The following is a 25,038-nucleotide window of genomic DNA, read 5'->3' as shown; positions in this document are numbered from 1 at the left end:
TAGAAATGTCCTTGTTTTTGTAAGAAAAACACATTATTTGTCCATTAAAATACCATAAAATTGATCAGAAATACAGTGTAGACATTGTTAATGTTGTAAATGACTATTATAGCTGAAAACGGCTGATTTTTTAAAATGGAATATCTACATAGATGTACATAGGCCCATTATCCACAACCATCACTCCTGTGTTCCAATGGCAGGTTGTGTTAGCTTTATCATTGAAAAAGGCTAATTGAGCATTAGAAAACCATTTTTCAATTTTGTTAACACAGCTGAAAACTGTTGTCCTGATTTAAAGAAGCGTTAAAACTGGCCTTCTTTAGACTAGTTGAGTATCTGGAGCATCAGCATTTGTGGGTTCGATTACAGGCTCAAAATGGCCAGAAACAAAGTACTTTCTTCTGAAACTTGTCAATCTATTCTTGTTCTGAGAAATGAAGGCTATTCCATGCAAGAAATTGCCAAGAAACTGAAGATCTCGTACAACGCTGTGTACTACTCCCTTCACAGAACAGCGCAAACTGTCTCTAACCAGAATAGAAAGAGGAGTGGGAGGCCCCAGTGCACAACTGAGCATGAGGACAAGTACATTAGTGTCTGGTTTGAGATACAGACACCCCACAAGTCCTCAACTGGCAGCTTCATTAAATAGTACCCACAAAACACCAGTCTCAACGTCAACAGTGAAGAGGCAACTCCGGGATGCTGGCCTTCTAGGCAGAGTTCCTCTGTCCAGTGTCTGTGTTCTTTTTCCCATCTTAATATTTTATTTTTATTGGCCAGTCGGAGGTATGGCTATTTCTTTGCAAATCTGCCAAGAAGGCCAGCATCACGTCTCTTCACTATTGACATTGAGACGGGTGTTTTGCGGGTACTATTTAATGAAGCTGCCAGGGTGTATGACTCTAAGACAGATGAGGTACTGCATGCATATGACCTAGCTTTAGAATTGTGAGTTTTATATCAAAAGGCAGTGCTTTGAATGATCCTGGGCCTCCACTCGGGGTAAGTACTGTACCTGACCACGTAGGGCTTCAGTGAGAGGTCTCTCTCTCATAGTGTAATCCCCATCAGCTCTAGCCAGGTCAGCAGAGAGGAGGTCCAAGTAAACTCCTGGAGACAGGATGCGACCCTGGTCTGAATGTCTGCTAGTGCTTGGAGTGTGATGCTAACACTAAGCCAGTGTTAATAATTACCATGAGTGTATGTCTTTTTTGGCGTTTGTTTTTCTCAACAAAAAAAAAAGTGTTCCTTAATTTGGGAATGCTTTTCATCCAAAATTCTGAATGCTGCCCCCTACCCTAGAGAAGTTAGATTAACTGCACTGTCCAATTTACAGTAGCTATTACAGTGAAATAATACCATGCTATTGTTTGAGGAGAGTGCACAGTTATGAATTGTATTAATAGTTATTATTTAACCAATTAGCCACATTTGGGCAGTCTTGATACTAGTTTGAACAGAAATGCAATGGTTCATTGGATCAGTCTAAAACATTGCACATACACTGCCGCCATCTAGTGGCCAAAATCTCAATTGTGCCTGGGCTGGAATAATACATGATTGCCTTTCTCTTGCATTGCAAAGATGATGGTACAAAAAAAAAAACTTTTTTTCCCTTTGTATCATCTTTTACCAGATCTAATGTGTTATATTGTCCTACATGCATTTCACATTTCCACAAATGTCAAAAGTGTTTCCTTTCAAATGGGATCAAAAAAATATGCATATCCTTGCTTCAGGTCCTGAGCTAAAGGCAGTTAGATTTGGGTATGTCATTTTAAGCGCAAATTTTTAAAAAGAGGGCCGATCCTTAAGAGGTTCCTTAACATTTTCCTCATGCCCTTTTCATAAATACACTGTTTATGGTTCATGTTTTTCATCAAATCGCCAATGTTTAGTTCAAGTAAGAGTTTTTGTGTGCAACACAAATCCAATTGGATAGCGGACAGGTTTTGATCTCTCAGTATTTGCTGATGCATTTTAATAATCAGGGGTTTGTTTCTCATTGGCTGTTGCAGGAAGGACTGGGAGGAGCTGTTTGACATCATCATCACCAACGCCTTGAAGCCTGGGTTCTTCTCACTGGTGCCCCAACAGAGGCCCTTCAGGACCCTGGGTGAGTACCTGCTTCCCTGCCTGTCTGTATGTCTGCCTGTCCATACAGGATCACACTTCCCAGAAAACCATCAGTACACTCCACCATCAGTAAACACTGTAGATCAGCTCTCTGCCGACATCATAAAGAACATTACAGGGCTGTGGACTTTATAGCCTAGTGGAATCTCATGATGGTGGTTACTGCAAATTATTTCATTTTTTTAGGATGAGAAAAGCACTACTTGTGGAGTTGTCTTCCAGAAGATAAAACCCAAACATCAAATCAAATCTCTTCTGAAACCAGTAAGATAAACTAGCATCAAGACAGGTGGTGACCATCACACCACCTCTACTTGCAGACATATTAGGGTTTAAACTAGGTTCATATTAGCTGTCAGTATTTCTAATTTGATCTGTTATCCACACGTGATCGTAGTTTTCCTGCTCAGGCAGCTGATATTTAATCACGGTTGGTTCCTAAAGGTGTGCACAAACTCTGGTATGCTCCCCCATCTGGACTGCGTTCCTGCCAGGAATGGATGCAGTATGTATGTAACACAATGACCCAGTCACTCAAATATTCATACCTCCTCCAGTCCTCGCCACGTTGGCAGATATAGCCTCAGTCAGTGGCTGCTGCTATTCCATACTATAGCAGAGATATTGGGAGAGATCTTATTCCATAATGTAGCAGAGATACTGGGAGAGATCTTATTCTATAATGTGGGAGAGATCTTATTCTATAATGTGGGAGAGATCTTATTCTATAATGTAGCAGAGATACTGGGAGAGATCTTATTCCATGATGTAGCAGAGATACTGGGAGAGATCTTATTCCATAATGTAGCAGAGATACTGGGAGATATCCTATTCTATAATGTAGCAGAGATACTGGGAGAGATCTTATTCCATAATGTAGCAGAGATACTGGGAGAGATCTTATTACATAATGTAGCAGAGATACTGGGAGATATCCTATTCTATAATGTAGCAGAGATACTGGGAGAGATCTTATTCCATAATGTAGCAGAGATACTGGGAGAGATCTTATTACATAATGTAGCAGAGATACTGGGAGAGATCTTATTGCATAATGTAGCAGAGATACTGTATGCCTTGGGGCTTTTTTGGATACAGCATCACTGTCACTTATTTTGCCTCAGTTATTATGTTCCAATGGTGTTGCTGTATATGCCTGTCAAGTTGATCACATAAAGAGCTGACAAGTACAGCTCAAAGCTAAGCTAGTTGACTATCAGCAGGTTGCTATCATGTCACCACAACAGTTTTGTGTGTGCAGTTTTATGTCCATTGATAATTCAAAAGCTCACCTACCTAAAAAATGTAAAACCCCATTTTAGATTTTTTTCAACATGAGCTTCAAGTTGATGGACTGGGACACATACTGTAAGGCAATGAGCTCTAGTCTTATACAGGACATAATAACATGATCTACTCCTTAAGAAGAGCCCAGTTCCTGCCAGGTACTGTATTCGACTAAGAGATTTTAGAAATTGATTCTTTACTTTGGCTGCTGGTGTCAGACTCCTCCCAGTCTCGTATTAAACATATGACCTTCCTTCAGTGGTCATTTGTCCAAAGGATGTCAGCCAGGCCAGGTCTCTCTAAATATTTGCCTTGTGCATACAGCCTCACTTTGGTTACAGTGAAAATGCCACCGGATTTCACATTCTAATCTGGAGGGGGGCTCAGAGATAGAAATGTGTGTGTGTTTTTGTGGTCTTCCAGAGACCACATACTTCTCATTCCATCTTCTGTCAAGGTCCGTACGTCCTCACAGCTGTGTGCGCGAGTGTCCGCACCCCCAAGTCTCTGCTTTCTATCTTCTGTCACAATATTTATATCACATTGAACGTATCAACAACAGTGTCTAAAAGATGGCGCCGAAGAACATGGCTGACATTTGACATTCTCCCAACCAATTGTGCTATTTTGTTATTTTTTTGCGTTTTGTTTAAATTATTTTTTAACTTATTGTGTACATAATTTTGCTGCTACCGTATCTTATGAACGAAAATAACTTCTGTACATCAGAAAAGCTATTACTCACCGTGGACTAGAGGTTGACCAGTTATGATTTTTCAACGCCAATACCGATACTGGTTATTGGAGAACCAAAAAAAGCCGATACCGATTAATCGGTTTATTTATTTATTTGTAATAATGACAATTACAACAATACTAAATGAACTATTTTATTTTAACTTAATACATCAATAAAATCAATTTAGCCTCAAATAAATAATGAAACACCTTCAATTTGGTTTAAATAATGCAAAAACAAAGTGTTGGAGAAGACAGTGAAAGTGCAATATGTGCCATGTAAAAAAGCTAACGTTTAAGTTCCTTGCTCAGAACATGAGAACATATGAAAGCTGGTGGTTCCTTGTCTTCAATATTCCCAGGTAAGAAGTTTTAGGTTGTAGTTATTATAGGAATTATAGGACTATTTCTCTCCATACCATTTGTATTTCATATACATTTTGATTATTGGATGTTCTGATAGGCACTATAGTATTGCCAGTGTAACAGAATAGCTTCGGTCCCTCTCCTTGCCCCGAACCAGGGACACATCGACAACAGCCACCCTCGAAGCATCATTACCCATCGCTCCACACAGGCCGTGGCCCTTGCAGGTCAAGGGGAACAACTACTTCAAGGTCTCAGAGCGAGTGACGTCACCGATTTGAAACGCTATTAGCGCGTACCCCACTAACTAGCTAGCCAATTCACATCGGTTACACCAGCCTAATCTCGGGAGTTGAAGTCATAAACAGCTTGAAGCACAGCGAAGAGCTGCTGGCAAATGCACGAAAGTGTTGTTTGAATGAATGCTTACGATCCTGCTGCTGCCTACACTTCTCAGTCAGACTACTCTATCAAATATCAAATCATAGACTTAATTATAACATAACACACAGAAATACGAGCCTTAGGTCATTAATATGGTCAAATCCGGAAACTATCATTTCGAAAACAAAAAGTTTATTCTGTCAGTGAAATACGGAACCGTTCCGTATTTCATCTAACGGGTGGCATCCCTAAGTCTAAATTTTCCTGTTACATTGCACAACCTTCAATGTTATGTCATAATTATGTACAATTCTGGCAAATTAATTATGGTCTTTGTTAGGAAGAAATGGTCTTCACACAGTTCGCAACGAGCCAGGTGGCCCAAACTGCTGCATATACTTTGACTCTGCTTGCACGGAACGCAAGAGAAGTGACACAATTTCCCTAGTTAAAAGAAATTCATTTTAGCAGGCAATATTAACTAAATATGCATGTTTAAAAATATAGACTTGTGTATTAATTTTAAGAAAGGTATTGATGTTTACGGTTAGGTACACATTGGTGCAACGACAGTGTTTTTTTCATGAATGCGCTTGTTAAATCATCACTCGTTTGGCAAAGTAGGCTGTGATTCGATGATAAATTAACAGGCACCGCATCGATTATATGCAACGCAGGACAAGCTAGATAACTACACATGGTTGATGACATTACTAGTTTAACTAGTGATTATGTTAAGATTGATTGTTTTTTATAAGTTAAGTTTAACCTCTTGATGCTACCCATCCCGGATCCGGGATCGTGACTACGGCTCAAGCTCATTAGCATAACGCAAAATGCTAAAAAATATTCTTAGACATATTTAACCTCCACACCTACACAAGTCCAATAGCTCAAATGAAAGATAAACACCTTGTTCATCTACCCAGCAAGTCAGATTTCTAAAATGTTTTACGGCGAAAACATAGCACACATTTATATTAGACCACCACCGAAACAAAAGGCAAGCGGCGGCCATTTTGTCCCAGAAAATATAAAATTTAAAAGTAGGATTAAAAAATAAATAATTCACTAACCTTTTGAAAATCTTCATCAGATGACAGTAATATTACATGTTACACAGTACTTTTTTTTTTTTTCAATAATATGCCATTAATATCCATAAATCTCTGTTTACAATGACGACATTTCAAAAAATGCTACTCAAAATGTCCGGAGAAATTATGATAGCTGACAGATAACATCAGATAACAAGCAATAAACATGACTAAATATACATGTTCTACATATAGTTACAAAGATACACTTCTTCTTAATACAACCGCTGTGTTACATTTATTTTTAACGTTACAGAATTCGTTCACTAGTCTATGCTATGAGTCGGCGCTCAGATATTAGCAGTGTCTCCTCTACGTTTGGAGTCCACAGAAACCCAAAATAACCACATAAATATTCCCTTACCTTTGATGTTCTTCGATCAGAAGACGTAGAAGGAGTCATACTTACCCAATACATCGTTTGGTTTCAAGTTGTGCGTCTTTGTATTAGCATATGCTAACAGCTTCAGCTGAAATGCACCCAAAATAACTTCTGCTCCTTCTGGTCCCGCACTCTTGCGCAATCAAACTTCAAAATTACATATTATATGTCGACTAAACTGGTCAAACTAAGTGCAGAATCGAGCAAAATGATGTTTTTATCATGTAAAACAATGATAATCGCAAACAAACGAACCGGCTTCAACTGGTGTCTATTGGAAAAGAACGTTCCCCAAATCGGCGCGCGCAATAGAGTGCATGTATGTGAGAGTGAACCGGGCATTTTCGCCCGCCAAAGGATGAGGGAGCGCGAAATTCAAACAATGAACGTGCCAATTGAAAGCAGACATCGCGCTGAACAAATACATACTGTTCCCAGATCGGTAGCTGCCTGGGAAGGGTGGGGGCGATGACGTCAAAGTTGACCCAACTTTTCTCTTGACAAGAGAGAGTTTGGGAGAAAGGCTGCCCTGAGAGTTCTGCTTTACATACAGACATAATTTAAACGGTTTTAGAAACTTTAGAGTGTTTTCTATTCAATAATTATTATTATATGCATATATTAGCAATTTTGGAAAAAAATATTTTCAGTTTACTATGGGCACGCACTTCCTCCAACGGGGCAGTATTGAGCCATAAGCTCAAGAGGTTAATGCTAGCTAGCAACTCACATAACAGGTAGTCAGCCTGCCACGCAGTCTCCTCGTGGAGTGCAATGTAATCGGCCACAATCGGTGTCCAAAAATGCAGATTACCGATTGTTATGAAAACTTGAAATCGGCCCTAATTAATCGGCCATTCCGCTTAATCGGTCGACCTCTACCTTGGACTGGAAGAAACTTTTTCCTTTAACGAATCCGAGGAGAAGTATATCCTGCTTTCACTGGAACAGGCCAAGATCCACGCCTTTTGCGTGAATAAAAGATGCCGGAAATGGGGCCGCAGGTCGGCATCCTTTTGAGAAGCCGGAGTCTAGCGAGTAAACTCCCACTGCCTTCCATTCTTCTTGCTAATGTGCAATCATTGGAAAATAAAATTGATGACCTACGATTATCCTACCAACGGGACATTAAAAACTGTAACATTTTATGTTTCACCGAGATGTGGCTGAACGAAGATATGGACAATATGGAGCTAGCGGGATTTTCCATACACCGGCAGAACAGAGACGCTACCTCTGGTAAGACGAGATGTGGGTGTGTGTGTCTTTGTCAATAACAGCTGCTGCGTGATGTCTAATATTAAAGAAGTCTCGAGGTAGAGTACCTTATGATAAGCTGTAGAACACACTATCTACCAAGAGTTCTCATCTGTATTATTCATAGCCGTCTATTTACCACCACAAAACAAAGCTGGCACTAAGACCGCTCTCAACCAACTCTATCAGGCCATAAGCAAAGAAGAAAATGCTCACCCAGAAGCGGCGCTCCTAGTGGCCGGGGACTTTAATGCAGACAAACTTAAATCAGTGTTACCAAATTTTTACCAGCATATCACATGTGCATCCAGGGAGAAAATATCCTAGACCACCTTTACTCCACACACAGAGATGCATACAAAGCTCTCCCCCGCCCTCCATTTGGCAAATCGGACCATAATTCTATCCTCCTGATTCCTGCTTACAAGAAAAAATTAAAGCAGGAAGTACCAGTGAAGTACCACTTGCTCAATATGGAAGTGGTCAGATGACGCGGATGCTATGCGAATAGAACTGTTTTGCTAGCACCGACTGGAATATGTTCCAGGATTCATCCAATGGCACAGAGGAATACACCACCTCAGTCATTGGCTTCATCAATAAGTGCATCGATGACGTTGTCCCCACAGTGACTGTAAGTACATATCCCAACCAGAAGCCATGGATTACAACATCTGCATAAAGCTAAATACTAGAGCTGCTGCTTTCAAGGAGCGGGAGACTAATCCCGGACGTTTATAGGAAAACCCGCTATACCCTCAGATGAACCATCAAACAAGCAAAGCGTCACTACAGGATTAAGATTGAATCCTGCTCTGCCGCTCGTCAGATGTGGCAGGGCTTGAAAACTATTACGGACTACAAAGGGAAACCCAGACACCATCTGCCCAGTGACGCGAGCCTACCAGATGAGCTTAATGCCTTTTATGCTCGCTTCGAGGCAAGCAACACTGAAGCATGCACGAGAGCACCAGCTGTTCTAGATGACTGTGTGATAACGCTCTTGGTAGTCGATGTGAACAAAACCTTTAAACAGGTCAACATTCACAAAGCTGCTGACGGATTGCCAGATGGATTACCAGGACGTGCACTCAAAGCACGCACGGACCAACTGTGAAAGGTCATCACTGACATTTTCAACCTCTCCCTGACCGAGTCCGTAATACCTACATGTTTCAAGCAGACCATCATCGTGCCCAAGGACCACCCTGTGCCCAAGGAAGCAAAGGTAACCTGCCTAAATGATTACCGCCCTGTGGCACTCACGTCGGTAGCCATGAAGTGCTTTTGAAAGGCTGGTCATGGCTCACATCAACAGCATCCTCCCGGACACCCTAGACCCACTCCAGTTCGCATATCACCCCAACAGATCAACGTCTGCTAAGCTTATCCTTAACACTGGGGCCCCTCAAGGGTGTGTGTATTTAGTCCCCTCCTGTACTCCCTGTTCACCCATGACTGCGTGGCCAAACATGATTCCAACACCATCATTAAGATTGCTGACGACACAACACTGGTAGGCCTGATCACCGACAACGATGAGATGGCCTACAGGGAGGAGGTCAGAGAATGTGAGCAAGACATAGGAGCTGATCGTGGACTACAAGAAAAGGCGGAGCCGAACAGGCCCCTATTAACATCAACGGGGCTGTAGTGGAGCGGGTCGAGAGTTTCAAGTTCCTTGGTGTCCACATCACAAACAAACTATCATGGTCCAAACACACCAAGACAGTTGTGAAGAGGGCACGACAACAGCTTTTCCCCCTCAGGAGACTGAAAAGATATGGCATGGGTCCCCAGATCCTCAAAAGGTTCTACATCGAGAGCATCCTGGTTGCATCACCATCTGGTATGGAAACTGCTCGGCATCTGACCGTAAGGCGCTACAGGGGGTGGTGCGTACGGCCCAGTACATCACTGGGGCCAAGCTGCCATCCAGGACCTATATACTAGGTGGTGTCAGAGGAAAGCCCATAAAATGGTCAGAGACTCCAGGTTATAGACTGTTCTCTGCTACCGCACGGCAAGTGGTACCGGAGCGCCAAGTCTAGGACCAAAAGGCTCCTCAACAGCTTCTACGCCCAAGCCATAAGACTGCTGAACATTTTTTTTAATTGCCACCGGACAATTTACACTGCCCCCCCTTTGTACGCTGCTGCTACTCACTGTTTGTTTGTTACCTATCCATAGTCACTTCGCCCCCAGCTACATATACAGATTACCTCAACTAGCCTGTGCCCCCGCACACTCGGTTCCGGTGGCCCCAATATATAGTGTTACTATTTATTTTAGTCTACTTGGTAAATATTTTCTTCTTCTTGAACTGCGCTGTTGGTTAAGGGCTTGTAAGTAAGCATTAAACTGTAAAGTTTACATTTCTCATATTCAGCGCATGTGACAAATAGTTTGCTTTGATTTGAACCTGCAGCCGACTTTGTCCAGGGCTGTCGTTTTAACAAATGAAAGTAGAGGTTTTCCTGCTGCTGGTCTTAAGCACCAATCAGTTAAGCCAGGCACAAGGACTTTGAAGATGTAACACAATATGAATAACAAAGTTTATACAGTTATATTTACACAATGGAGATTCCGGTAGGCCTAAGCTCTTTTACTGAGTTCAGCTAAACATTCAATTTGTTTTCAAGGAACTTTATGGGGCCTCCCTCCCAGCAGTTACTATGAGTAATGCTGTGAGAATTGTGTGGTGCAGTTTAGATTCCAGCTTCTCTGTATCTTGTATTGGCAATGCGCCACTACCCCCTTGCACAAACTGAAACAGACTGTGGTTTTTGCTAACCAGCAGCAGCCCAATCAAGCAGGCCAAAACCCCCTCCAGTCAACCAGGAATAACTATATAGATAGACTTTTTCTCTTAGTGAAAAGTACTTGGCTGTTGTTGAGCATTAAGACATAAACCATGTTGTTCCTGAAGTTTGGAAAGATCATTGGGTGTTATTTATGAACTGTAAATGCTTCCATGAGGTCATTGACACACTTTCCTGTATAATGTGTGACTTCTGTGAGCGAGTGCCTGAAAAAGGAGGAAGCAGACGAGCCTACATGGTTGTGTCCCAAATGGCACCTTATTCCCTACACAGAGCCCTGTATGCCCTGTTCAAAAGTAGTGCACCATATCTGTTTAGGAAACATACTCATGGAAGTACAGTAGCTCCAATTAGGCACTTGTGAAAAATCTATTTTAAATTAGTTACTTTTATCCCTCACAAGTGATGAATATGATAGTATCCATATTTGTTGGAATCCATATTTTTTACCGACTGGCTCAATTCGGTCTTATGTAGCAAAATTTGAAATAGTGTTTTTTTACTTTGGAAAAGTAAAGACTGAGCTAGAAAATGGTATATCATACACTACAGTTGAGGAACAATTGGAAAGTAATTCTGCTTTGAAAGTTGATAAACTTGTAACCTCACTTTTGAGAAAATGGCCCTTGAATATTTTGGTAAACCTACTGGAGAGCTCATCTTAGTCTACACCCATTTAGCATCGTACACACTCTCTTAAGCCCCAGCCATCTCTTTAAGGATTCACATGTGAAGCCATGTACTAAACACAAAAAGTTCAGGTTGCATGACATCAGTGGCCTCGTGGTCCAAAATAGTCAATAAATCCACCCATTTTAAAAATGAATTTAGGATATGTCAATCAAGCAAACCAGGCAACTAAAAGCTACTTTCTAAACAATGTTTTGGTTCGTTTCTAGCTTGTTAGCTAGCTATCTAATGTTAAGTTAGCTGGCTAGCCAGTTCAAATAATGACCATATCATATAGCTTGACACGGTCTTCATTGTTACAGGAAAATAAACTCTACCAAAGAAATCTTAGAATGTAGACACACTCTCATTGGCCTAACGTTATATCCTAATTTAACTTTGGTGCAGGTCTCATTACAGTCTCTGGTAAACGCATACTATATCAAATAAAATCAAAGTTAATTTGTCACATGCACAGGATACAGAAGGTGTAGTGAAATGGTTACTTACATAGTAGGGTATTTTGTTTAGGTATGTAGCTAGCTAGCTAAACAAAGAACCATAATCCCAACTCCTAACGTTACTACCTTGCATGAATCTGCAGGTAGCCAGCTAGCCAACCAGGTTCAGTGTTAGATGGCTAACATTAGGCTATAACTAGCAATGCAAATGGCTCTGAGATATGAATAATATTACTACACAGATCACATACGTAACGTTAGCTAGCGAGCCAGCCAGCTAACCGTACGCTTTAACTTGAAATTTAAACTACTTTCTGCCAAAATTAGAAACATACAACATCTGAAAATGTAGCTAGCTAGACTATCCTACCTATATACATGGATGGACACTTCTCCCTATCGGTCACGGATGCCATGGTTCCCCTTAGTTTGAAGATGTATAAAACACCTGTATCCAGATTACAACAGCCTTCTGTGTGTTCTTTTTTCAACTCCCTCTGCATATTTGCAATCAAACAACAGAATTTTCTCCATCTCCTTAGCAATCGTACTCTAATTCCACCGGGCATTCCACTGTATTCAAAACTCGGTCCTCCAGAAAGTGGAGAACAACACTTTTGCAGTTCTACATTATATCTTTAAAACTTAAAAAAAAATCTCTGTTAGAAAAGATTACCTACACATACTGACCAGCTCATGTTATAGACAGAAGTGTGCTACATGGTAGACAAATCCGAACTAATCTCTCGGCATGTCCAACCCATCCAATATCTCAGCCAATCATAGCTAGTGGAAAGGTTCCTGCCTTTTTCCGTGGCTAAACCAACTAGGCTTGTAATTTCACCATTTTATTCATATTTACAGATGGCATACACGTTTGTTGTTAAGGCACATGAAATATTCCAGAATGCATTTCTGCCCCCCCAAAAATGCGTTTTGATTTAAAAAAAAGTTTACGTTCAAATGCACACTTTTTCCTGGCTGTAGTGAATGATGTGGAGGAGAGCGAAGGGCTACCATCCCTGGACAAGCCTGGCTGGTACTCTCAAGGCAACTGGCCCCACCTCCACCAGCTGCTCAAGACCATGACTGGCAATCCTGAGCCCAAGGTAAGATTGATAGATTGGTTAGTTGGTTTAATCTTTTCTTATCCTTCAAGAGGAAATTCTACTGATCATGTTTTGAAATAACTAACAAGCTGTGTAATAAATGCACTGAGCAAAAATAGAAATGCAACATGTAACAATTTGTAAGATTCTACTGAATTAAAGTTCATATAAGGAAATCAGTCAATTTTAATTAATTAATTTGGCCCTAATCTATGGATTCATATGACTGGGAATAGAGATATGTATCTGTTGGTCACGGATACCTTAAAAAAAGGGTAGGAGCTGGGATCAGAAAACCAGTCAGTATTTGGTGTGACCACAATTTGCCTCATGTAGTGTGACACATCTCCTTCGCATAGAATTAATCATGCTGCTGATTGTGGCCTGTGGAATGTTGTCCCACTCCTCTTTAATGGCTGTGCGAAGTTGCTGGATATTGGCGGGAACTGGAACACACTGTCATACACGTAGATCCAGAGCATCTCACACATGCTCAATGGGTGACATGTCTGGTGAGTATGCTGAACGTGAAAGAACTGGGACATTTTCAGCTTCCAGGAATTGTGTACATATCCTTGTGACATGGGGATGTGCGTTATCATGCTGAAACATGAGGTGATGGCGGTGGATGAATGGCACGACAATGGGCCTCAGGATCTCGTCATGGTATCTCTGTGCATTCAAATTGCCATTGATAAAATTGTGTTCGTTGTCCTTAGCTTAAGCCTGCCCATACCATAACCCCACTGCCACCATGGGGCACACGTTGACATCAGCAAACCGCTCACCCACACGATACTATCTGTCCGGTACAGTTGAAACCGGGATTCATCCGTGAAGAGCACACTTCTCCAGCATGCCAGTGGCCATCGAAGGTGAGCATTTGCCCACTGAAGACGGTTACGATGCCGAACAGTCAGGTCAAGACCCTGGTGAGGACGACGAGCAAGCAGATGAGCTTCCTAGAGACGGTTTCTGACAGTAGTGTGCAGAAATTCTTTGGTTGTGCAAACCCAGTTTCATCAGCTGTGTCGGGTGGCTGGTCCCAAACAATCCCACAGGTGAAGAAGCCGGATGTGGAGGTCCTGGACTGGCTCATTTACACGTGGTCTGCAGTTGTGAGGCTGGTTGGACATACTGCCAAATTCTCTAAAACAATGTTGGCGGCGGCTTATGGTAGAGAAATGAACATTAAATGTTCTGGCAACAGCTCTGGTGGACATTATTGCAGTCAGCATACCAATTGCACACTCCCTCAAAACTTGAGACATCTCTGGCATTGTGTTGTTTCAAAACAGCACATTTTAGAGGAGCCTTTTATTGTCCCCAGCACACGATTCACCTATGTAATGATCATGCTGTTTAATTAAGTTCTTGATATGCCATACCTGTCAGGTGGATGGATTATCTTGGTAAAGGAGAAATGCTCACTAACAGGGATGTAAACAAATTAGTGCACATATGGAACATTTCTGGGATCTTTTATTTCAGCTCATGAAACATGACCAACACTTTACATGTTGTGTTTGTATTTTTGTTCAGTATATATCCAAATAACCACATCACTTCCATATTATCCTGGGATTTATGTCAAAATGTTTATCCACAAAGCAGTGTAGGTTTGCTTTGAGCTTCCATTCCTGGCAGATGTACAGAGATCTGACGTCCTCTATAAATCAGCTCGGGGTTATTCGCACCGGTGTGAAGGAGAGGGAAACATGACCGTGTACACCTGCACACCTTAGCATAAGTGTCAACAGGGCTAGAGTGCCAGCCCAGAGAGCTGCTTGTCCTGCTGAGAGGGTATGTGATAAACAGGCCCTTACAGTAGAGTACACAGCCCATATGATTTCTGACAGGCAGGCAGCCAGCTCTTCTCCCTCTGAGCCCCTTTTTGAGCCCTCTCTCAGCTTTAAGGAAAGGCTCCCACTCACTGACTTGTGCACCCAGGGACGCCCATCATCCACGTCCTCAGCGTCCCCTCCCTCTCCCCCACCCCTCCCACCCGGCCAGGAGTGCTCAATGCCCCCTCTGTTCTCGGGCCACGTGGAGAAAGCGCTCGAGGAATGCAGTGTCAACCTCCACAACCTGCACTTATGGCAGCTTTAAGGCAGCCCCTCTGGGGTGACCAGAGGGTAATTGCTATCTGGGATCCTTGGGATGTCCATTCCCCATTGAAGTTGAGATTTAAAATGGTTATGGTAAAGGTTAGGTTGGGGTTTATGGTTAAGGGTAGGGGTTAAGGTTCCGGTTAGGGTTCAGGGTAGGGATGTCTCAAGCATCCCAGATAGCACTAACCGTGATCTGAGGCAGTCTGTTTTGGGTTCTCCTCACTTTCACCTGACAGGACTTAATGCCGGCCGGCTGAATGGGAGGCATTCAGGGCAGATTACAGTCCCCTGTAGCAGTGAGCACAGGTCTGGCTGTGACATGGAGGATCAAAGCTTAGACACTGAGCTGCCCTGCTCATACAGACTCAATGAGTCAATGATTCAAATGGCACTCATTTTCCTCTGTGAGTCATTTTGTTGTAGTAAGCGTACTCCACCCACTTCTCTATCTGGAATCTCAGACCTTTTTCTCCCTCCAGACACATTTAACCATTTTTAAAGTTCTGTTGTGTCGTTACAATTTCATGTATGAGCAAAGCTGCTGTAATGATCGGATTGGGGACTAAGTAACATGGATATAGTCCTTACATCCCTGGCCCTCTGTCAGATATGTGATCTCCCCTTCCCTCCTCTCTGTCTGTCTGCGTCCCAAATGGCACCCCTAAGGGCCGTCCGTGGTCAAAAGTAGTGCACTACATAAGGAACAAGGTGGCATTTGAGATGCAGGCTCTTGTCTGTCCCAGCCAGGCCCCACACAGTGGAGCACAATGGGCTCTGGTCACCCTGTTTCCTCCCCAGGGGAAAGGCCATGCTGTCAGGCTGACATTAATTTTCTCCTAGGGAGAAGGAGGGAGCTGCAGACTGTAGCAAGTTATATCTTCAGGGAAAAGAGTCCTCAGAAGAGCAGTCTTGTTGTAGTTGAAACCTGAATGATGTTGCTTTATTCGTCCCAGCCTTAGGAAACTGTGTTTAGCATCTAGAGAGCCACATGAAAGTCTCTCAAATAATGTTTTGCCGCTGTGTTGGAATTGGCCTGTAAATATTTATCATACTGATCTGATGCCTTTGCCTGCAGTGGGGAGATGAAAAACAATTGGTGCACTCCGCAGCAGTGCCCTCTCTCTCTCGCTCTCTCTCTCTCGCTCTCTGTGGCCAGTTTCTCTGAAAACCTGATCCCTATGCCCAGCTCCAGAGATTCACAGGCCCAGCTCACAGCTCCACAGCCGAGGCCCTGGCTGGCCAGCTGGCTGTCCTGTTAATTTGTGCGTGGAACTGCAAGACCTGGTCACAGACACTGTAAAGGGCCTGAGAAGAGGAGGGGGTTTCCGGAGTGAGTCCAGCAGCCCACATGAACACATTAGAGACCCTCCACTCCTCCCTCACCACCTTCTCTTAGTGGTCGTCTGCCTGCCTCCAAAACAAACACATACACACCACTCTGCAGTTAGCTGTGTGAAGGACTCTTTAAGTGTGTGTCTTAAGCACCAAAATAGTATCATCCTTATAGAACACTGGCCTCGGTGGCCTGGTGTAATAACCTTTTCTCTCCTTAAAATAACCCATCATGAAGTCAGGGTTTGGTGATGTGCTGAAGCTGATTCCATTATGTCAGCATTCTTGTTTGTTTTTCCTAGTGGTTCTCTAATCCCTCTGACACTCTTCTTAACCCTTAGGTTCCATTGGAGTTGCAAAGCACACAACTATATACATTTGTTGCAATGGGTTTTGAATGTCAGGAAAGGGGTTGCCAGTCAGTTTAGGTATGTCGTTCAGCTAAGCCGGTCTTAACGTGTTTTTCTTTCCAGCCATAGCAAAACTACAAAAGAGACATGAGTTTTGCAGCCACATCGTGTCTGGTCTAGTTTGCCCTAGGGGCAGTAAGACATGTCAAAGTTATTGAATTCGACTACGACTGAATGCCCCCTTTGAAACAAATCCAGCCAAATTGCTATTCTATCAGCGCTTTACAATTGAACCTTTACAAATCACATAAAGAAGTAGTTGCTCTATGAATATACGTATACGCTCTATAGGTGGTGTACTTTGGGGATAGCATGCGGTCGGACATGTTCCCTGCTAACATGTTTGGGAAGTGGGAGACTGTGATGATCGTGGAGGAAATGGAGGGAGAGGGCGTCCCGAGGAGCGACGCAGCAGAGACCTACGAGGCCCAAGTGGAGCCTCAGGAGAAGAAGGGAAAGTTTGAGGTAAGTTCACACCAGCAGTTGTTTCCGTTTAATGTGCTCGCCCACCTTGCCCCTGCTACCTAAAAGACATATTCTCCCAACCCCCAGTTCATTGGCTCAGTGCCAAAATATACCCAATGTAGCATGTGTGTCTGAGAATGTGCGTGTGTTCATTTTGTAGCATTATCAAAAGACATTCTGCAATTGCATTGTTATACCGTGGTGGTTTCATATTATTACAGTTTCACATCTAAAGGAGGAACCTGTAAAACAAGTTTATGTTAGTCTGTATTTCTCAGAGTAAGCCTAGTGTGAGTACAGTAAAGTCAGAAAATAAACATTTTAGGGAAGCTGACGTACTACTAGGAAGGAAACTATGAAGTAATCCGTACGACCAGGATGCAATATCACCCAGTGCTGCCCTCTCCCTCACTGACCAGGCCATGGAGGATGTTTTGTTCCAGACAGTAGAGAAGTTAGATGAGTCAGCATATCTGTTGCCAGGAGCAATGAGGACTCCTTCCTCTGAAGGGACTGACGGAGGAGGTTGTGCCACGTTTGGAGCACGGGACCTTGTAGATGGACAAATTGTCTCCGCCTAGACTCACACCTCTACCTCTGTCTCTCTCTTTTTCCCTTCTCCCTCTCTCTTTGTCTCCCCCCTCTTCTCTCTGTCCCTTCTCCCTCTCTTTGTCTCCCCCCCACCCCATTTTTTCTCTCTCTCGCTCTCTCTGTCTCTGTCTTTTCTCTCTCTCTCTCTTATTCTCTCTCTCGGTCTCACCCCTCCACTCACTTCTCACTCCTTTTTTTTTTTTTTTTTATCTCCCACCCAGCCTCATTTAATAGATATTCCTGGAAGCTCCAGTTGGTCTCCATCTCTCTTTTGCTCTGCTGCAGCCAGAGTGTATGTAACACATGAATAGACACTCTTAAGAGAACTGCATGGAATGCATGTTTCTCCCAGATTCCTTTTGGTTACAATTTGTCCCTCAATATCTGGTGGAACTTTCCACATGAATAGGCTACTGTTTGTAATGTTGTGCATCGCGTTGCCTCTTACTAATGATATATTATGAGGTTCAGTGTAGAGAAGAGGGAATAGTAGTTAGTGCAGAAGTAGCCAGAATGTTTCCATGGCTCAGAGTTCGGAGCTGATCTTTTATCTACGTTCTTTTAAGATGAAAGATCGTGGATTCATTTAATCTTATGAATGACTTCTAACAAACAGATCTTCTCAGCATGCAACTCCGTCTCCAAGTCTGGTTGGAAGTCAAAAAGCGTAATTCAGAAGAATGTCTTCCATCACACTTTTCACCAAGAGAGGGACAAAGTAGCAATGCCCTTTCTCCCAGGTGAACTGAATCACATTTCAAGGAAGTATCTGCAAGAGTTGAGTAATTTAGATGCATACGTGTCTTCTGCTACCTCTAGTTTGATCTGTTATCAGTCCGTACTTGTTAACCACATCCTGTTTTTAAGGCATGTTCTGCCTTTCAGCACTTTTTAGAGATTAACATGTTGGACCGACAAATGGCACTGATAAGGATGAGTAAGAAGGGGGTGGGGGATAATAATGGTGCCAGAGGGGATGGCTGCCGTTTTACAGGCTTCTAAGCAACTGTGCTATTTTGTTAGTTTTTTCACATGGTTTGTAACTGATTTTGTACATAATGTTGCTGCTACAGTCTCTTATCACCAAAAAGACCTTCTGGACATCAGAACAGCGATTACTCACACCAAACTGGACGAAGATTTTTTTCTTTAATGAATCAGATGCAAAGGATATACTGCTCTCTCTCTCTCTCTCAAGACCAGGCCCAAATCACTGTCCTCCGCGTGAAGAAAAGACAGAGAAAAAGGGGGAGAAGGGCGGGGTGCCTTGTGAGAATTCCCTGGCGATTAGGTAAACCACCACTACCCTCCATATTATTGGCCAACAGACGGATTATCAGGACGTGGACTCAAAGCATATGCGGACCAACTGGCCAGTGACATTTTCAACCTCTCCCTGACCAATTATGTAATACCTACATGTTTTAAACAGACCACCATAGTCCCTGTGCCCAAAAAAGCGAAGGTAACCTGCCTATATGATTACAGTTGAAGTCGAAAGTTTACATACACCTTAGCCAAATACATTTAAACTCAGATTTTCACAATTCCTGACATTTAATCCGAGTAAAAATTCCCCCTCTCATCACATTCCCAGTGGGTCAGAATTGTACATACACTTAATTAGTATTTGGTAGCATTGCCTTTAAATGTTTTAACTTGGGTCAGACGTTTTGGGTAGCCTTCCACAAGCTTCCCACAATAAGTTGGGTGAATTTTGGCCCCTTCCCCCTGACAGAGCTGGTGTAACTGAGTCAGGTTTGTAGGCCTCCTTGCTCGCATATGCTTTTTCAGTTCTGCCCACAAATTTTCTATGGGATTGAGGTCAGGGCTTTGTGATGGCCACTCCAATACCTTGACTTTGTTGTCCTTAAGCCATTTTGCCCCAACTTTTGAGGCATGCTTGCGGTCATTGTCCATTTGGAATACCCATTTGCGATCAAGCTTTAAGCTGCTACAGTCTCTTATGACCAAAAAGACCTTGACATAAGAACTGCGATTACTCACATCAAACCTGACGAAGATTTTTTCTTTAATGAGTCAAACGCAAAGGATATACTGCTCTCTCAAGACCAGGCCCAAATCCCTGTCATCCACGCAAAGAAAAGACGGAGAAAAAGGGGGAGAAGGGCGGGGTGCCTTGTGAGAATTCGCCGGCGAGTATGTAAACCACCACTAATATTATTGGCCAACAGACGGATTATCGGGACGTGGACTCAAAGCATATGCGGACCAACTGGCCAGTGTCTTCACTGACATTTTCAACTTCTCCCTGACCAATTATGTAATACCTACATGTTTTAAACAGATCACCATAGTCCCTGTGCCCAAGAAAGCGAAGGTAACCTGCCTATATGATTACACCCTCCCCCCCCCCAACAGATCCACAGATGACGCCCCAAAAGATCCACAGATGATGCAATCTCAATCGCACTCCACACTGCCTTTTCTCACCTGGACAAAAGGAACACCTATGTGAGAAGGCTCTTCATCGGCAACAGCTCAGCGTTCAACACCATAGTGCCCACAAAGCTCATCACTAAGCTAAGGGACTAAACACATCCCTCTGCAACTGGATCCTGGACTTCCTGACGGTAAGGGTAGGCAACAACACATTTTCCACTCTGATCCTCAACACTGGGGCCCCTCAGTGGTGCGTGCTTAGTCTCCTCCTGTACTCCCTGTTCACCCATGACTGCGTGGCCAAACACGACTCCAACACCATCAAGTTTGCTGACGACACAACGATGAGACAGCCTATAGGGAGGAGCTCAGAGACCTGGCAGTGTGGTGCCAGGACAACAACCTCTCCCTCAATATGAGCAAGACAAATGAGCTGATCGTGGACTACAGGAAAAGGAGAGCCAAACAGGACCCATTAACATTGATGGGGCTGTAGTGGAGCGGGTCGAGAGTTTCAAGTTCCTTGGTGTCCACATCTCAAACAAACTATCATGGTCCAAACACACCAAGACAGTTGTGAAGAGGGCACGACAACAACTTTTCCCCCTCAGGAGACTGAAAAGATTTGGCATGGGTCCCCAGGTCCTCAATTTCTTTTTACAGCTGCACCATCGAGAACATCCTGATCGGTTGCATCACCGCCTGGTGTGGCAACTGCTCGGCATCTGACCGTAAGGCGCTACAGAGGGTAGTGCGTATGGCCCAGTACAAGGTCCAAGCTTCCTGCCATCTAGGGCCTATATACTAGGCGGTGTCAGAGGAAGGTTCTAAAAATTGTCAAAGACTTCAGTCACCCAAGTTAAAGACTGTTCCCTCTGCTACCGCACGACAAGTGGTACCGGAGCGCCAAGTCCAGTTCCAAAAGGTTCTTTAACAGCTTTTACCCCCAAGCCATAAGACTGGTGGACAATTAATCAAATGGCCTCCCGGACTATTTACATTGCTGCCCCACCCCAACCTTGTTTTCACACTGCTGCTACTCGCTGTTTATTATCTATGCATAGTCACTTTACCCCTACCTAAATGTACAAATTACCTCGACTAACCTGTCCCTTCATACCTTCATTATTGTTATATCATTTTCTTTAACTTTTTTTTATTGTATTTTTTTAAACTTTAGTTTATTTAGTAAATATTTTCTTAACTCTATTTCTTGAACTGTGTTGTTGGTTAAAACCTCTTGAGTGTAGGGGGCAGTATTTTGATGTTTGGATGAAAAACATACCGAAATTAAACTGCCTATTTCTCAGGCTCAGAATCTCGAATATGCATATAATTGTCAGATTAGGATAGAAAACACTCTAAAGTTTCCAAAACTGTCAAAATATTGTCTGTGAGTATAACAGAACTGATATTGCAGGTGAAAACCTGAGGAAAATCAAACCAGGAAGTGGCTTCTATTTTGAAAGCTCCATGTTCCATAGCCTGCCTTCGCTCCATTTAAAGGGATATCAACCCGATTCCTTTTCCTATGGCTTCCCCATGGTGTGACCAGCCTTTAGACATAGTTTCAGGCTTTTATTTTTTTTAAATGGACGAGAAAGGTCACCTCGCGTCATTGTATGGCTGGGTGCCGGCAGCGTTTTGTATGCGCAACAGCTTGGTGCAGCCATTTTCTCTCTCTCTACTATTGAAAAAGCTACATTCCCGGTTGATATATTATCGATTATATATTGTTAAAACAACCTGAGGATTGATTATAAAAAAACGTTTGAAATTATGGATACTATTTGGAATTTTCGTCTGCGATGTCGTGACCGCTCGAGCCTGTGGATTTCTCAACATAATGCGCCAACCAAATGGAGGTATTTTGGATATAAAAATAATCTTTATGGAACAAAAGGAACATTTATTGTGTAACTGGGAGTATCGTGAGTGCAAACATCCGAAGATCATCAAAGGTAAGAGATTTAATTTATTGCTTTTCTGACTTTCGTGACCAATCTACTTGGCTGCTAGCTGTTTGTAATATTTTGTCTACTGAGAGAGATGTGCTTACATAAACGCTTGGTATGTAATTTCGCCGAAAAGCTTTATTGAAATCTGACACGCCAGGTGGATTAACAACAAGCTAAGCTGTGTTTTGCTATATTGCACTTGTGATTTCATGAAAATGAAATATTTTTAGTAATTTAATTTGAATTTGGCGCTCTGCAATTCAGTGGTGGTTGACGAAGATGATCCCGCTAACGGGATGGGTGCATCAAGAAGTTTAAGGGCTTGTAAGTAAGCATTTCACGGTAAGGTCTATATATACCTGTTGTATTCGGCGCATGTAACATATAAAATTTGATTTGATTTCTCTGAAACCAAAGTGGTGCATCAAGTTTGACACCAGCGGGTTCCTGAACAGCTTCTATCCCCAAGCCATAGCCATTTTGTAAACTATCTGAGGTTAACCTTGTATTTTATTTTTTTATTCCTACACACACAGTCACTTCATCATTCGCTCACACACACATGCATTTATACTGACTGTACACACACCCACTCACATACAATCATAATATACGCCGCTGCTCTGTTTATCATATCTCCTGATGCCTACTCACCTTACAGTACATACATACAGTAAGGTACATACAGTATCTAACTATCACTCCAGTATTCCTGCACATTGTAAATACAGTATTGGAACTGGCCCTGTATATAACTTCTTACTTTGTCGTTTTCTTCTTATTTTCATTTCGTATGTGTTCCTGTTCTACATTGTTATTTGTAATATTACATTGTTATTGATTACTGCATTGTTGGGTTTAGAGCTGGCAAGAAAGGCATTTTCCCTACTTGTGCAGGTGACATGAAAACTTTAGACTAACTCCACACTGCTTTTAATTTTGAAATTCCTGTTAAAAAAGTGGATCCATCATTACTCATGAATTTCCCTACTAGCAGGATTTACTTCCTCTGTCTGGTCAGAGAATCACTCCCTCATTAGCACGTGTGATGTGCTTTCAGGACCAGGGCATGAAGGCGCCCTCTGCTCCATCCGAACAGTGGGGATCCTACTTTGTGGACACACACAAGACTCCTGGAGGGGATGAGGAGAGCCAGAAACTCACCTGGTGCTGCCATAGCATCCACAAATACAGCACAATGGCCATCCCCAGTGTGGAGTCTATTGCAGGTACAGGGAGGAGAGGGCTATGGGGGCTCACTGACTCTTGTATTGCGTAATGGCCTACCTAAATACTGTAGCGTCTTGTCTTGAGAGAGGCGTGCTTTGTTCGTTTGAAGAGGCATTTGACCCCAGATTTCCTCTACTACTCGTTCCTTATTCTTGTTGAGAAGTGTCCCTGGAAAATGTTCTGTTCCTTTTTGTGAAGGTTGGTTTGAGCAAAGCTTTGGGGGTTACTGTCTCAGCTAAGCAGGCCAAACGGGTTGATGTGACATCATATTATTCATACATTTATTTCAACCTTCAGATCTCCCTCTGGACTACAAGTTCCCCAGGTTCTCTCCCAACAAACCCTGCACCACCGGCTACTACCCCAGACCCCCAGATTCCCTGCTGAAGAAATGCCAGAGTCAGTCGTCTTAAAGAGTCCTTCTTCCCAGAGTCGCCCCCCCCTTAACCTCCTCAGCCTAATGGGGAGGAATGTGCCTCCATCTCACCTGTAGTTCCACACCTGAACCACGCCAATCATCCCTAGAGCACAGGAAATCACGCTCACATTGATAGAAACCATGGGAATGTAAAAGCACAGTATCGCTCTGTAAGTAACTTGGCTACATTTGAACATTGTTCTGTACGTGGATTATTGTACGTGTGTGTGGAAAATGTGACTTGCCAATTGTGTAGGTATCTGTCAGCATACAGTGCTGATTAAAGCACATTCATATTGTTTTATGTGAAGACCACTTTTTTTTATGTAGATAGATAGGTATTGGTGTTCCAGTTGAACCCCCTATACTGTAAGTGCATCATTCAATGTAACTCTTTAGAGTAGTAACAGACCTTTCAAGCCCCACAAATAATGTCCTACATTTTGTTTTTGTGTGTCCTTACCTCAAATCTGATCTGAAATGCAACGTTGAACAGTCCCAGCAGTGCTTGTCTCCCGAGAGAAATTCAGAATAATCCATTATGCCTGGTATTAGTGTGTGTATAATACATAATAAACAGACATTTTGGTTTTGTTTCGCTGTATGCATTTGAATAACAGTACATTTAGATGCCCTTAAAAGGTAAAGCATTTCCCCTGTATTGATTTTGTGTACGGTGTGTAAGAGCATTGTTCTTGAAGAAATGGCACAATCTGTCCTTGGTGTTACCTTTCTGTGGAAAAAAATGTAATAATAAAGGAAAACTATAATACTGGGTGGTTAATACTATGCTCTGTGTACTCTATGTATTATCTTGGTGCAGCAGTAAACTATAGTGCTGTTGGGGTGACTGTAAAAGTATGGAATACTTAGGCTTCATATGCAGTACCAATTTGAATATATGCTTTAACTGACTCCTGAATCTCCTGAATGGTTACATGTGTTGGTGGACTGCATATAGACTAGTTGTATTATATTGATAAGAAACAAAGTCTGAATATGCTTTTAAGAGTATTTTGATAGTAAGTACTGTATTAGTTGGTAAGAGAGGACAGGAGACTTTAATTGGGAAGCCAAAGTGGGTTATTATTTATGTTATAAATGTGTGTGTTGGCGTTAAACACAATGCAGCTTTAGTGATCCATTGACTTTTTTTCATGTGATTTGCAAACTTTTATAAGCCCATTTGCCTTATGTTCAATTCATTAGTGCTCTTGTGTTCTAGAGAAGATACAGGGAAAGTGTTTAATGTACTGTCTATGAAATAAATAAAAAAAAGTTCTACAATTTTGTTACACTGCCTTTTCTGGTACTTTGTGTGTTTTCTTGACAGTAAAAATAAAACATTTCTGAAAATGTGTCAATCAGAGATCATGACCAAATTGGAATAGACTGTTTCAAACCTA

General features: G+C 42.5%; 1 protein-coding gene across 2 annotated transcripts in view; it reads left to right on the top strand.

The window, feature by feature from the left end:
- LOC112250054 (5'-nucleotidase domain-containing protein 1) overlaps positions 1 to 24,934 on the top strand; it is an 88,148-nt gene extending 63,214 nt beyond the window's left edge. For both annotated transcript variants that reach the window (XM_024419889.2, XM_024419891.2), the window contains exons 8-12: positions 2,025 to 2,122; positions 12,593 to 12,714; positions 16,859 to 17,032; positions 23,045 to 23,213; positions 23,512 to 24,934. In XM_024419889.2, coding sequence (XP_024275657.1) covers positions 2,025 to 2,122; positions 12,593 to 12,714; positions 16,859 to 17,032; positions 23,045 to 23,213; positions 23,512 to 23,627 — 679 coding nt within the window. In that variant the 3' untranslated portion in view covers positions 23,628 to 24,934. The remainder of the gene's footprint in view (positions 1 to 2,024; positions 2,123 to 12,592; positions 12,715 to 16,858; positions 17,033 to 23,044; positions 23,214 to 23,511) is intronic.
- Positions 24,935 to 25,038: the final 104 nt, after the last annotated feature.

The sequence above is a fragment of the Oncorhynchus tshawytscha genome, linkage group LG05 (assembly GCF_018296145.1).
Source record: "Oncorhynchus tshawytscha isolate Ot180627B linkage group LG05, Otsh_v2.0, whole genome shotgun sequence".
NCBI lineage: Eukaryota > Metazoa > Chordata > Actinopteri > Salmoniformes > Salmonidae > Oncorhynchus > Oncorhynchus tshawytscha.
The sequence above is the reverse complement of the archived record's forward strand: the minus strand, read 5'-3'. Positions and strand labels throughout refer to the sequence as shown.